The 14,246-nt window shown below is 38.2% G+C and overlaps 1 protein-coding gene across 1 annotated transcript in view; it reads right to left on the reverse strand.

Moving 5' to 3' along the window:
* The window catches only part of CLVS1 (clavesin 1), a 180,875-nt gene that overhangs the window by 26,090 nt on the left and 140,539 nt on the right, over positions 1–14,246 (reverse strand). The window contains exon 3 of the mRNA XM_044657994.1: positions 3,037–3,147. Coding sequence (XP_044513929.1) covers positions 3,037–3,147 — 111 coding nt within the window. The remainder of the gene's footprint in view (positions 1–3,036; positions 3,148–14,246) is intronic.

A 14,246-nucleotide genomic window follows, 5' to 3' on the forward strand; every position in this document is an offset into this window, starting at 1 on the left:
AGCCTGAGATGAAGTGGGGGAGTGGAGTTGGGGGGGAAAGGCTATCTAGAAAAGACCTCCTGCAAAAGGTGAAGAGTCACTGAGGAAACCACAGATTCCAAAAAGCAGGGGCAAGAAAACACAGCATTCTAAGAACAGGGAGCAGGCAATGGAATGACATGGTGAAGCAGGATGGAGCATCACATATAAGATGCATAAAACAACAGAATTTAAGTTTTATAAGGGGGTATTCAGAGGCTACCTAGTCTCTGAACAAGAATATTTCCTACAAAAAACCTGAAAAAGAATCATCCAGACCTTGCTTTGAAGACCTGTGAGGGAAAACTCTACTACTTCTTATTCCACTATTCCCATTTTAATTAAAACTCCACTATTCCCATTTTAATTTTAAGTAGCACTAAATATTAGGATGGTGTCCACAAATTCCTTACACTAATGCCAAAATATGCTTTCCTTTTCAGTATTATCCAATGCTCTCAGTTCTTTCTTATGAAAGGAAGAAAAGCAAGTGTAATCCTCCTTCCACATGATAGCCCTTCAGGCGCTTGAATATATCTCTTGGGTCTCTTGTGAGTATTCTCTTTTCCAGGCTAAACATTTCAAGTTCCTATAATCAATCATAATAAACAGGAGATGTCTCCTGTTTATTCCACTAACATGGCTGCCTTCCATATCACCATCTCCCCCTCTTTATGTCAGTTTGTAAAGTTCCCTACTAAGGTGACTTTGTTTTTGTTTTTATGTGCTATATCTTGTATATGATTCTCTCTCTCTCTCTCTCTCTCTCTCTCTCTCTCTCTCTCTCTCTCTCTCTCTCTCTCTCTCTCTTTCTCTCTGTCTCTGTCTCTCTCTCTTTCTCTCTGTCTCTCTCTCTCTTATTTTTCTCTCCACCTTTCCTCTATCTACTTTAGTCTCTACCTTTCTCTTCTCTCTCTCCTCTTTTCTCTTCTCTTTTTCCTTTTTTCTCATCTTCCTTTTTCTTCCCCCCTCTCTCTTATTTCTCCCCTTTCCCTCTTTATTTCTCCCTTTGTCCTTTTTCAACCCTCCACCCCTCTTGCTCTTGCTCTCTCTTCCATAGTTTGGGAATTCTATTTAGATACATGGCTGCTGTAAGTGAATTTGAAGAAAAAAATGTTCCGATTTTGGTCTCAGAATAAAAAATATGTTTGCTGTTCAGGAAAGGGAATGGGACTATTAGTTCTTGCATAGCTCTTGTGAGGATCAAATAAGACAATAATTTGATAATACTGTACTTAGCATGGTACCTGGCACACAATAAACCCTGTATAATTTTTAGTTATTATTACCCCCCTCTAAACCCACCCTTATTTCAAACTTCCTTATTACCGTTGAGGACATCACCATGTTCCTAGTCATCTGGGTTCACAATCTTAGCATCAGCTTCAACTCCTCATTATTACCCAATTTCAGTGTCTATGACATTTCTCAACTATTTCTCTGTCTCCACTTAACAAAGTCATCTCCCTTCTTCGGTCTCTCATCACCTCTTATCTGGACTATTGCAGTAGCTTTCCCATTGATATCTTTACCTCATCTGTCCCAGTTCTAATCCATCCACTACATAATCCAACCTTTATATAATTATCAAAGTAATATTCCCAAAGCACAAGTCTTTACTATATTATCCTATAAACCCCAGTAGTTCCTGATTACCTCCAAAATCAACTCTAAACTCTTTTGGGATATAAAGCTTTTTACAAACTGACCCTTTGATACTTTCCAGCCTTCACTGCCCCCTACATATTGGTGTACTTGCTGTTCCTTGTTCAGGATGCTCTATCTCTCATCTTCATAGCTTTGCTCTGGGCTAATTCCCACATCTAGCTTGCTCACCTTCTTCACCTCTACTTTATAGAATCCCTTGCTTCCTTTAAGATTCCTCTTTAGAAAACCTTTCCTAGTCCCCCAGCTGCTGATGTCTTCCTCCAATGTATATTCTTTTACTCTGTGTTTGTACTGTATATGCCTATTTGGCTATACATCTTCCCTTTTAGAGTATAAGCTTGCTTTTTTGTTTTTTTTTTAAACCCTTACCTTCCATCTTGGAATCAATACTGTGTATTGGTTCTAAAGCAGAAGAGCGGTAAGGGCTAGGCAATGGGGGTCAAGTGACTTGCCCAGGGTAACACAGCTGAGAAGTGTCTGAGGCCAGATTTGAACCTAGGACCTCCCAACTCTAAAATGTAAGCTTGTTGATAATGGGGACTGTTGCATTTTGTGTCTTATACCTCATGACTTTATATGGTGCCTGACCCATAATAAGTTCTTAATTGATGCTTATTGATTGCCAGAGGTCAGTCCTTGGAGTCAAGAGGACCTGTGTTCAAATTGTGCTTCTGACAAATAGTAATTTGTGGGTACCTAGCAATTAACTTGACTCCTTAAGTCCCCAACAACTTTCTAAGATTAGAAGTTACGGATGAAGTTGGTCCATTCACATCTGCATCCTCTGGAAGATGTTTCCACATCAAAAATTCCCTCCACCATTGAAATCATAACTCCTACCAAAAAATTTTTTCCCATATATTTTGTGTGTAAATCAAATAGTGATGGGCTTGAAAAATCTACTAGGAGGAACTAGAAACTAAGAGCAAAGGAAGGAACCGACTTGTAAACATACCTTGGGGTGCTAGTCAATTTAGAGGACAAAACTGGAACTTTTAAAATATTTCATGTTTAGGAAACTGTTTGACCTCATGGTTTGCTCTCACAAGCCTTTGTATGAAAACAGGCATCTGCTCCTCACAGGCCATCAACGTTTTCCTGGTTTGTGTCTAGGGCTCTGAAAACAACCCAATTCTGCTGAATTATTGATTAAATTCAGGCTATTTGCAAACTCCAGCTGAGGCTCTAACACTCAGTGGCTACACAAAAATACCCATCACACAGAGAAATAAAAAAAAAGAGGACTTGAGAGAGCCCAGCAAAGAAAATACATGACAGAAATCCCTCCAAATTTCCTGCTTCATATGTATCTATATAAAGACATACACATTGAAATCTTTCTTTAATTACCCTTTTCCTTGTCTTGTCTTTGAGGAATGGTTTGATTAGTGTGTACAAGGCATGAATGTACCAGGGCTGATTGACAAAATGGACTCCTCCAAAGCGAGCAGGAAAACTGTCCTGTAGTGAAGAAAGAAATGGAGACCAATTAACAAGCACACCAGGGTCGACTGGGAGCCAGCAGGACTATAGTCCAGAGAACAAGGCTGTTTCTTATCCATGACTAAGCCACTCGCTAATGAATGTGAGAGGAAGAAAACACACACTTATTCCCTTGCTGTTAAGGTCTCCTGCCCACTTCCTCCCTCTTTCCCATCAACTCCAGCTCTTCTCATGTCTGCCTTTTGGTGTTGGGAGCTTTAAAAAGACAATCAGTAGGTGGGTGGACAGCCTTTCCATGGGTGCCTCTTTCTCTGCCCTGTGGAGTCTCTATTCAGTGTGAGGGGGTTGGTGGGGTTGAAGCCTGACTGTGGGGGGAGAGCCTGAATTCTAATTCTTCTCTCTTTGTCCTGCAATCAGAGTTGTGGTTCCCACACCCACTGGACACATAATTCCTCTCTTCACCCTTTACTCCATCTACACACACATCCAGCTCACATTATCATAACAGTAGCTGAACTTTCTGGGTCAATGAACTCTGGGTTAAGGAACCAGGAAAAGGACTGAAAATGGTCACGGACACTCAGAAGGAGGAGGGCACAAGGCAAATGACCAAATGGAGTGTCTGCTGGTAGATTTTTTTGTTTGAGGCACAGAAAGAAGTTCATGAAGTTAGCTAAAAATCTGGCCCTGGCACACTACTCAAAGGGGTGAATTGAAGGATACTGTAGATTCCAAGACTTGTTCTCCCACATAGATAGGGATAGGGAAGGGATTTAAAATTATGTTTTTGTTTGGTATAGGGAACTCCCAGGTGAGTAAACCATCAACACATCCCATCCTCTCTACAACTGGGAAAGTCTTAAAGAGTTGACTTGACTACTGAGAGTTAAGTGATTAAACCAAGGTCACAAAACCAGTATGTGCAAAAAGATGTTCTTTTTCCTGATTCAGGAGTTGGAGTGGGGTGGTTTCTTGTCCACTATAAAAGGCAGTTAGGCAATACAGTGGAGAGAGAGCTGGATGTAGTCAGGAAGACTCATTTTTCTGAGTATAAATCTGCCCTCGGACAGCTGCATGATGCTGGTCAAGTCACTTAACTTTGCCTCAGTTTCCTCATCTGTAAAATGAGCTGGAGAAGGAAATGGGAAACCACTCCAGTATTTTTGCCAAGAAAACTCATAAGGAATCACAAAAGTCAAACACAATTGTAAAGACTCAATCACAGCACCAGTCCACTATATTATGTATGCTTTCTTTCCAACATAGAATGGCATACAGTAAATTAAGAGTGTTGAGGACATCATAAAAAGGGCATATGTTGGATTTTTTTTGCCTATAGAATCATTTTAGAGAAAAGAGTGTTATTGGTTGTTCTTTTTACTGATGAAACTCACAGAAGAGGGGAAGTGTCAAGGCCCAGACCAGAAACCCTCCAGAGAGCACCCCATCCCCAGTACTAGGAAGAAGCTTTCTTCCCCTGAAAGAAGAACTTGAGGTTTCCACTGAGTGTCAGGAGACTTGATTTCTCAAAGGCAACATAAATTCAAAGCAAAGAATATCGTACTACCCACTACTCTCAACAGCCTAGAATTCTGGCTTGGGGAAGATTCCTGGGCAGAAGGAAAAAGACCTGTTCTGATGATCCTTACCTTCGTAAAACATTTCGGGAGGTTTTACCTCCCTGGTAAATGAGCCAGATGGGATAAACTATTCGTGTTTAAGGTATCCAGGACCTTTATCATTACCTGGAAAATGTAACATGCCTGAACTCCTGACCAAAGTTACTTGATGGGATCTATGACATAAGCCTTGCTTCTAATATTCTGGGAAAAAAAAAACTAGATTTTGCAGACTCCTTAAACCAGTTGAGATGATAATAATAATAATAGTAATAATAATAGCTAGCATTGACATAATCTTAAGGATTTTAAAGAATTTTACATATGCTATCTTATATGAGAGTTGAATAAATACCCTTTTCATTGCCTTGACACCTGCACTATTCATTTCATATCAAGGCTGTGCATCAGAGCCAGAGCCATCCTCCTTGTTCTACCACCAAGAGAATTGACAAAACCTGACTATCCCCTGCAATATGAAAAGCAACATTAGGTCTATGTTATATATGATTACCTCACATTGGATGTGATGCTCATCAATAACAAAGGGGCTTTGCTATTAATATTTCTGATCCAGTGTATTAAACCTAGGTACCCTTGATAGATATTAGATTGAATCTTTAAGGACCCATAACCTAGCATAGACATAGGATGGGAATGAATATTTGAGCTGGAGTCAGCCTTAGAGATGTCCATAATGAGGAAAATGGTGAGTAAACAATTGTCTCATAACCAAAGGGAACCTACACACTAGGTATATATCTTCCAGGACTGTCTCTTGACCCTCCCTTCCCTGCCACTTGGTCTTTCAGACTTTCCCAGGACCAGAGATCACAATTTCTCTCCACTCCCACCCAGAAAGTGATTGATATAATCATAATCATAATCTAATCAATCTAATCTAATCTAATCTAGACTAATCTAGACTAATCTGTCCCAATCCAGATTTATCCTGGCTGGCTAGAAAAAGTGAGTAAATCCAGTGTCCTCTAATAAGGAGTCTTGGACTCTTCATTAACATGTCTCCTAATAGGCGCTAGTCAGTTCAGGTCCAGAATTTCAATCCCTACCCTTTCTCCAATGTAATCAAATTAACATTGCAATCTGGGGCACAGCTTCCCAGGTTACTGAGAAAGAGGAAAGGGCAGTTCAAGTCTGACCTCAGACCCTTACTAGCTGTGTGACCCTAGGCAAGTCATGTAACCCTGTTTGCCTAAGTTCTCCCATCTGTTAAATGAGTTGGAGAAGGAAATATCAAATCATACCAATATCTTTGACAAGAAAACCCTAAAAGGGATGGGATTACGAAAAATTGGACATAAATGAAAAATGACAACATTGTCACAATCACATATCACAACTTTTTCAGCCATTCTCCTATTGAGGAATATCCCTTAATTTCTTATTTCCTGGAATTATAGTTGTCCCCTTGACAGGCATGCGAAAGTTAGTCTCCAAATCATTCTGAACTCTCAATTTTTTCTCCCCTCCCCAGTATCTCATCAGTTGCCACATCCTATAGAAAGATACCTTCATTACCACATTTCTCCCATCCATCTCCTCTCCATTCACATTACTGCCACCTTTGTTCAGACCTTCAACACCTCTTTCTAGGCTATTATAATCACCTCCTAATTGATCCTTTGCCTTCATTCTCTCATCTCTAATCTGCACAGCTGCTAAATTAATATTTCTAAAGTCCAAGTCTGATTACTCCATGCCCTAGCTCAAGAAGCTTCAGAGTCTTCCTCTCACTTCTTGTATTAAATACAAACTCTTATGTTTGACATTTTGAGCTTCCACAATCTGAATCTAACCTATCTTTCCCGACTTATTTCATGCTGCTTTCCCTCACAAACACATTCTACCCTCTGGTCAAACTGCCTTACCTTGCCTTTCTAGCCTATCTCAAACCTAATATTCCAACGCCTGACTATATGCTTTTGTACAAACTCTCTGATTCTTAGAATATTTTCCCTCTTCATCTTAATCTCTTAGAATCTCTATTTCTTTTTAAAGAAGAGCCTAAGTTTCATCTTCAAAACAATTAACTAGCTGTTGATGTTGCCTCTGTGGTTATAGCTTATTTGTTTGAGTCATGTCCAACTCTTTGTGACACTGTTTGGGGTTTTCTTGGGAAAGATACTGGAGTGGTCTGCCATTTCCTTCTCCAGCTTATTTTACAACTGAGGAAACTGAGGCAAACAGGGTTAATGACTTGCTTAGGGTCACACACCTTGTAAGTATCTGAAATCAAATTAGAACTCTGGAAGATGAATGTTTCTGATCCCTGGTCTGGTACTCTATCCATTGCAACTCCTACTTGCCAGTGTTCTTGATATATCCCTGAAATGACTTTCTATTTATTCTTCATATAGTTTGTGTCCACTATTTCCTTCCAGTAGGATATCAAGATCTTGAAGGTAGAAGCTGTTTTGTTTTTCTTCTTGTAACCCCAGGGCCTAACACAACTTGTTGAAATGAATTAAATTAAATGGAACCATATATCCTCTAATGAGGGCCTTCTGGATAAAGCCTGCTTTTCATATGTTCAAATTTCCCTTCCTGCTTATTCCACACCTTTAAGTCTATTGGTTCCCTGGGCATTTCCTATACAGGGACCTGGTTTGCTTGTTTCCTATCTCCAATCTCCTTGAGTGGCATCCTAGAGCCAAACATCTTATGTCCTGATCTGCCAACCTGTTAACTACTGACAGAATTAACCATGCCCCAGCAGGAGTCAGCATCTGATGGAGCCCTTTGGTTAAATGCACTAATATGTCTCCCCTCCTCCACACCTGCCCAGCCTGACTGCTTGGCCTGAGGACCAGGACACATTCAATTTACCAGCAAATACACCAGGAATTTAGCCACAGGCTCCAAACACTGCTGAGGAAAAAATAATGAGCAGATTTTAATATTTACCAGATTGCATTCATCTTGGCTGATCGAATTAAAAATGAGGCATATCTTAATACTTCTGAGGTTGCTAGGCTTACTTTCCATCAGCTCCCTTACATTAAAGAACTCGATAAACCATTAGCAAGACAATCTGAAAGCTCAAAAAACATTAGAATTGGAGCAAAATGGGCTGTGAGCTGTCCCCTGCAGGTGCATAGAATTGCATGGCTGGATCTCTTTTTGTAACCAGGAAAGGGGATGATTAACTTTTCTCCACCCAGAAACCTTTGGGCGTGTAAGATGCTCTGGCATCCTCTACACAGGGAACTGATTTTAAAGTGTACATGTACTGAACGGTGGTCCAGTGTGTGTATGTGTGAGCATGCATATACAAATACTTTGGGGCTTCACAGGTCTATGTGTGTATGTGTATATAGCATAATCACATATAATGTAACATATATACACTCTAAGGACCTCCCATATATACATATACACATGTAAATACACATACTATGTATAATATAGATTTTGCTTATATATTCATACACACATATATAAACATAGAAGTACATGCACGCATACACATAAATATATAAAACTCATGGTATATACATTCACACAATATGGACATGCCATATACACATGTGTTGGTTTATATTGTATTTATATGTACATGCATGCACATGTAGGTATAGATTAACTAGATACATATCTTATACATGTGTACTCTATATATTCACATATATATGTATATATACATATATATATACATTGTAGAAATGTTAAATAGAAATATTTACTATGGTTCTGTTTAGAGCTTACATTAGAAAGAAAATGGCAAAATGTATTAAGTATAAAGAAATCAGCTCCTGGAAAGACATTTGCCTTTTCCTTTGCAGAGATCTTTTTTATTTGTCTTGGAAAAGCAGAAACATGTTGAGAGATGTGGACAGAACTATCTTGTGTGTATGTGTAGGTGTGTGTGTTATCTATGCCCATATAGACTATGAAAATGAGTTATATTCTGCAGGTATATGTCCATAAAAATATGAAAGCTTGATATAGTGGATAAAGGAACAGCCTTGAAACCAAGAAGTCCTGGATTCAAGTTCTGTCTATCACAGAGACTCTGTGTGTGACCCTGTGTGATTTACTTTACTTCTTAGTGTTGTAGGCTACTCTCTAATTCTCTAAGCTGCAAAGAATGTTAATATATGTGTATATATACACACATATACACATATGTGCATGCAAATATACTTGCCTATTGTTATGTTCACATGTGTATGTCACACATGTGTTTAGGTGTATCTGCATAGGGGATGGGCTATGTGCATATGGGATATGTGGTAGTAGACCGTAAAAGGGATATCTCCATCTCCTGGCATGCTCTCTTTCTTCATCTCTGTGGAATGGCCTCTTTCATGTAAGATGGTCTCTCTGTGTCTTTCTCTGTGTGTCTCTGTTTATCTGCCTTTGCATCTTTACCTTGATGCTTTGCTGATCTCTGTATCACTGAAAAGAGATGGTAACCTCTGGCCGTGGTCCTCAACCCTCTCAGCTTTGTTCTGATCCTAGTTTTGTCCCTGTCTTTGGTTGGTCCTCACCTAGTTGCATACTCTAGACCGGTGATGGGCAAACTTTTTAAAGAGGGGGCCAAAGAAAAGGGAATGCTCATCTGTCAGTCTGTTTCTAAGGTAACTCTTTCGAAGTTTTCTAGTAGTGTATCCTACTCATTGTATTGGTCAGATTAGGAATAATGTCCCGCAGCCAGATAGAACATTTCAGGGGGCCGCATCTGGCCTGGGGGCCGTAGTTTGCCCATCATTGCTCTAGAATCATAGAAAGCAATAGAACAGGAGAAATCACCTAGTCATATCCTCACTTTTTATAGATTAAAAAACAAAAAACTAACTCTGAGATGCAGAGAGACAAAGAGTAGTAAATACAGAACCTCAATATGAACCTAGGTTCTCAAATAATATAGTACCCTTTCCACTAGACTTTAGAGTGTGGAAATTTATACTCAAATAAAGTGGCAGAAAAAGTCAAAGAATTAGCCTAGTTGTGAAGTTGTTATTAAGTTTGGAGATCTCATGTTTCAAAAAGTATTTTCCTTAAAAGGAATTGCTTATTGTTTAGTCATTTCAGTCATGTTCTCCAGTCTTCATGATCCCATTTGAAGTTTTCCTGGCAGAAATACTGAATTGGTTTACCATATCCCCCTCCAGTTCATTTTACAGATGAGGAAACTGAAGCAATGTGCATTCTCCTCAGTTGATGCTTGGTAAGTTGTCTTCTCTCTTAAGGATAATTTGTACTTATTTAATATTACATGATTTGGGGGCAGCTGGGTAGCTCAGTGGATTGAGAGCCAGGCCTAGGGATGGGAAGTTCTAGGTTCAAATCTGACCTCAGACACTTCCCAGCTGTGTGACCCTGGGCAAGTCACTTGACCCTTATTGCCTAGCCCTTATCACTCTTCTGCCTTGGAGTCAATACATAGTATTGACTCTAAGACAGAAGGTAAGGGTTTTAATTTAAAAACATTTTTAAAATAATATTACATGATTCAAGTGAGAGACAGAGTGATATAGTGGAAAGGGAGGAAGTCTCAGGGTCAAGAGCACCTAAGTTCAAGTTCTACCTCAGGTGCATATTTACTGTGTGACTCTAAGCAACTCATTTTACTTCTCTGTTAAGTGCAACTCTCTAGGTAAAACTCTAAGCAACTGTCTAAGTTACAGATTCAAGACATATCTGCAATGGTGGAAGGAGTTTTCCCCATGGAACTTCCTATACAATAAAGTCAAGTCTAATCCAATGGTATTTAACATTTATATAATATAGTATGATATGATATGATATAATATAATAATATAATATAAATGTGATAATATTTAATATGCTACAGATAATAAGCCAATTAAAGAAACATAAAATGAGAGCCAACCCTGGTGAGAAGTCCTGTGGTTTGAGATTGTCATGTCTGTAGAGACCTGTCCTGGGTTTCTGCTCTAGTAGAATTAGGATCACTTTCATTGATACTCATCTATATGATTCAAAATGAAGATTCTTTTGTCTAATGAAGTCAACATCCAATTGTTTCATATACCCCTGAATGAACATGACAGCACAATCACCCTCACCAGTGATCTGTCTGAAGTGCTAAAAACAAAGCTAATTAATTACCAGCCATTGCATTCTTACCAGATGCTCTTATTCTTGTTGTATTGACTTTTTCTGGGTATTTGAGACAAAAGGCAGACAAGGCGGAAGGTGAGCCATCAAATAATATGTCCCCACTTAGGTCATAATATTTTCTCTGAGCACCAATAGTGGGATGTGGGATTTAATTCTTGGGCCCTATGAAACACTTGACAGAATTATTTCTAATAATGTTTCATTTTTTATTTCTAAATTTTAAATTGAGTCTCAGGTCTATCTTTCAAACCTCTTTTCTCATTTAGTTGTTCCTGACAAAGTCAAGGAATGCATTTCAAATTCTAAACCCCAGAGCATCTTCTAAGTTGGGGTGACTGAAATTGAGATTGTGAGTTCAATCCTGCCCTATAAACAAAAACTGAATCTGTGGACAGGAGAACAGCATCCTTGGATCCTTCATTGAAATGTTATGGAGATTAAAACCTAACCAGATCCAACTCAGTCTTCCCATCTAGACTACCAAGGACTATTAGAATCTCATGACTACCCTCAGCACCATAAAGGAATTGGGGAGGGACAGTAAATAATTAGTCCTCGTCCTCATTAGGCATTCACTAGTGAGGGATGTATTGGGGACGGCTGAATAAGGAGTTTCCAAAATTGCATGTAATCATTCATGATAACTGAATGTCTTTGTATTTGATCACCAAGAGATAAATTAATTTGTTAGTAATTGCTAGCCTAATTAATAAATTGGTTTTATTACCTGGAACCAGTCTCTCAGAAATATACAGTATACATTTTGGTAAATGCAAGGCACAAGTCTCCCCTCCTTCACTGTCTCCATACACATGTAAACTATGCCTACTGCCTAAGACCAAATAGTGGTCCTCACCTGATGGCTCATATGGTTGATTCCATCAATCTCCTACCCCAACAACAAACTACTCTTGCCTGAAATGACTTCACTGATTCTAACATCCAATACAATCAAAGCTTCTAAACACTGCTCAGGTGTGTGCACACATGTGTCTAAGCATAGCTTATAAAATTCATCAGACTGTACTAATTGCAACTGCTATAATATAAAAGGGAAACACCTTAATATTTTTAGGAATGTCCTACATGGATTGAAATCTCTATTGAAATGGCATCACATGAAAATGATCCATTCCTTGGAAGCACTTTAATCTTTGTTTTATCATGTAAATAATTTCCAGGGGTCTTGTTTTGTAACCAATGGAAATCTAGCATACATTCACAAAAAAGAGAAAGAATAGAAAAGAAAGGACAGACTATATCTTCACATCTCTCTAATATATTCCCTTATTTACCCAGCCAACATTTACCCTATTTCTAAGCCATAGTCTTGATTCTCTTTTACTTGTCTTGATTAGCTAATTTTCTGTGGTATATTAAATGCTATTAAACTGTGATTTTACTGATATAGGGAACTTCATTGTAGGAAACTGCTACCACTACAGTCTCCACCTACTCTTCTTCTAATCAGCTCTATTATATTAAAGATCTTGACAAACTATGACTATATGAAAGCTCAAGGAATATTAAAACTGGAAAAGAATTTGTACTGTGAACTATCCCTTTGATATCATTCTTTCTCTCTAACACACACACACACACACACACACACACACACACACACACACACACACACACACAGATTGTATGACTCTGGGCAAGTCACTTAACACTGTCTCTGTTCCATTACTTACTTGCTCTATAACCTTGAACAAGTCACTCAACATCTTTGAATTTCTGTTTCCTGAGCTATAATATGCACTGAATTTTATAGTAGCCTCTTCCCCAAATTTATACCACTTCAGAAGTTTTGATCCCAATATATTTAAAAGTAGAATTTCTTTTTTTTCTAGATCAGTAACAGAAACAGCAATAAGAATTTATTACCTGTCTTTTGTGTCCAGACATTTTTTCTAGGCACTGAGAATACAAAGACCAAACTGAAAGAGTATTTACCCTATAAAAGCTTATGTTCTGTTGGAAGAATTAAACTCATTCCTATGTTACAGTCACATCTGGCCCACTTTCTTGAAGCTTACTCTCAAGGGTGTGCTGGTAAATGTTTAACAACTTGCTGTCAAAACAATTAACAACAACAAACTTTGAAGTTTATTTGCATTATTAACTTTTCTCTCCACCACTTTCTTAACTTTGGACAATCAGAAAAATAATAAATCAAGCCCTGATGTGTTGCATTTGCCAGTTGTAAATGCTCCTGCTGAAAACAGAAAAGTCAGCTCTTAGGGAGCTGGTTGGAGCTGGCCCCAACACGCTCTTGTAATCATGTAAGCTATTTTATTTTTATCCCCTTTTAGATTTCATTTCGACTTCATTTTTTTTCTTCCTCTATGCTGAAGACAAGATTATATCTATATTTGAGAGTTCAAAAGACAAAACTCTCACGCAGAGAGAAATTGATGACAGCAGAGCATTGAAGCCACTTAGTAACATAATAAAATATTGAGAGATCGCTGCTGGGACCTTGGTCCTTTGGTTTTATTTTTTAATACCAGAGTAGTGCATTGTTGATAAAGGCAAATCCAACATTCTGGATTGTATGTCTTTCAAATATGTTTTAAAACCATAGAATAAGATAAGAGTAAGTATAAAAAGGTCAGGATGCCCCAACAAAGGGAAAAACATCATATAGAAGAATTATTTTTGTGATGATGAGCATAGTACGGGATGCCACTGTAAGCTTTTAGAGGTGAAACTGTTAGAGCTTACAATAAAACTAATAATTTTGGGACACCTTGCATTATTAGCATCTTTGAATTATTTCTCTATTTTATTTAAATTTAAATACATCCATAGATTTGTAATCTCATAGGTGTAAGTTCTTTTTTCCACCAAGATAATCTGAAATAACTCTGTGATTATTTATTCTATGTGATTCTTTTCCACGTCTTTCTGTAAATCCTCCTATAGTAGTCACCCAACATGTCAGAGATCTTCCTCTGGTTTTTTAATTTTTCAGATATACCAAAGTAGAATTTGTGCTGTTCGTTTGTCATCTCACATTCTCACTATATGACTTATATACTTTTTGCTGGGCTCCCATGCCCCTGACTATGTGTTTTATGTCAGTTCTTACAAATGAATCTATATTGGTAATATCTGGCAGCCTAATACTCATCATATATCTACCAATTGCCCTTTTGGTCACCTACTATCTTTATTCTTTTGAAATCTTTTATTCTTTTCATGATTCAAAGATTCAAAGATAAATCACATTACTGATAATCTCTGTTCACTCTATTCCATTACTCAAAGCACTTTCTCCTCTCCAATTTGTTCTCTTCCTTCCTTCCTTCCTTCCTTCCTTCCTTCCTTCCTTCCTTCCTTCCTTCCTTCCTTCCTTCCTTCCTTCCTTCCTTCCTTCCTTCCTTT

Source organism: Gracilinanus agilis, chromosome 1, assembly GCF_016433145.1.
Source record: "Gracilinanus agilis isolate LMUSP501 chromosome 1, AgileGrace, whole genome shotgun sequence".
Lineage (NCBI taxonomy): Eukaryota > Metazoa > Chordata > Mammalia > Didelphimorphia > Didelphidae > Gracilinanus > Gracilinanus agilis.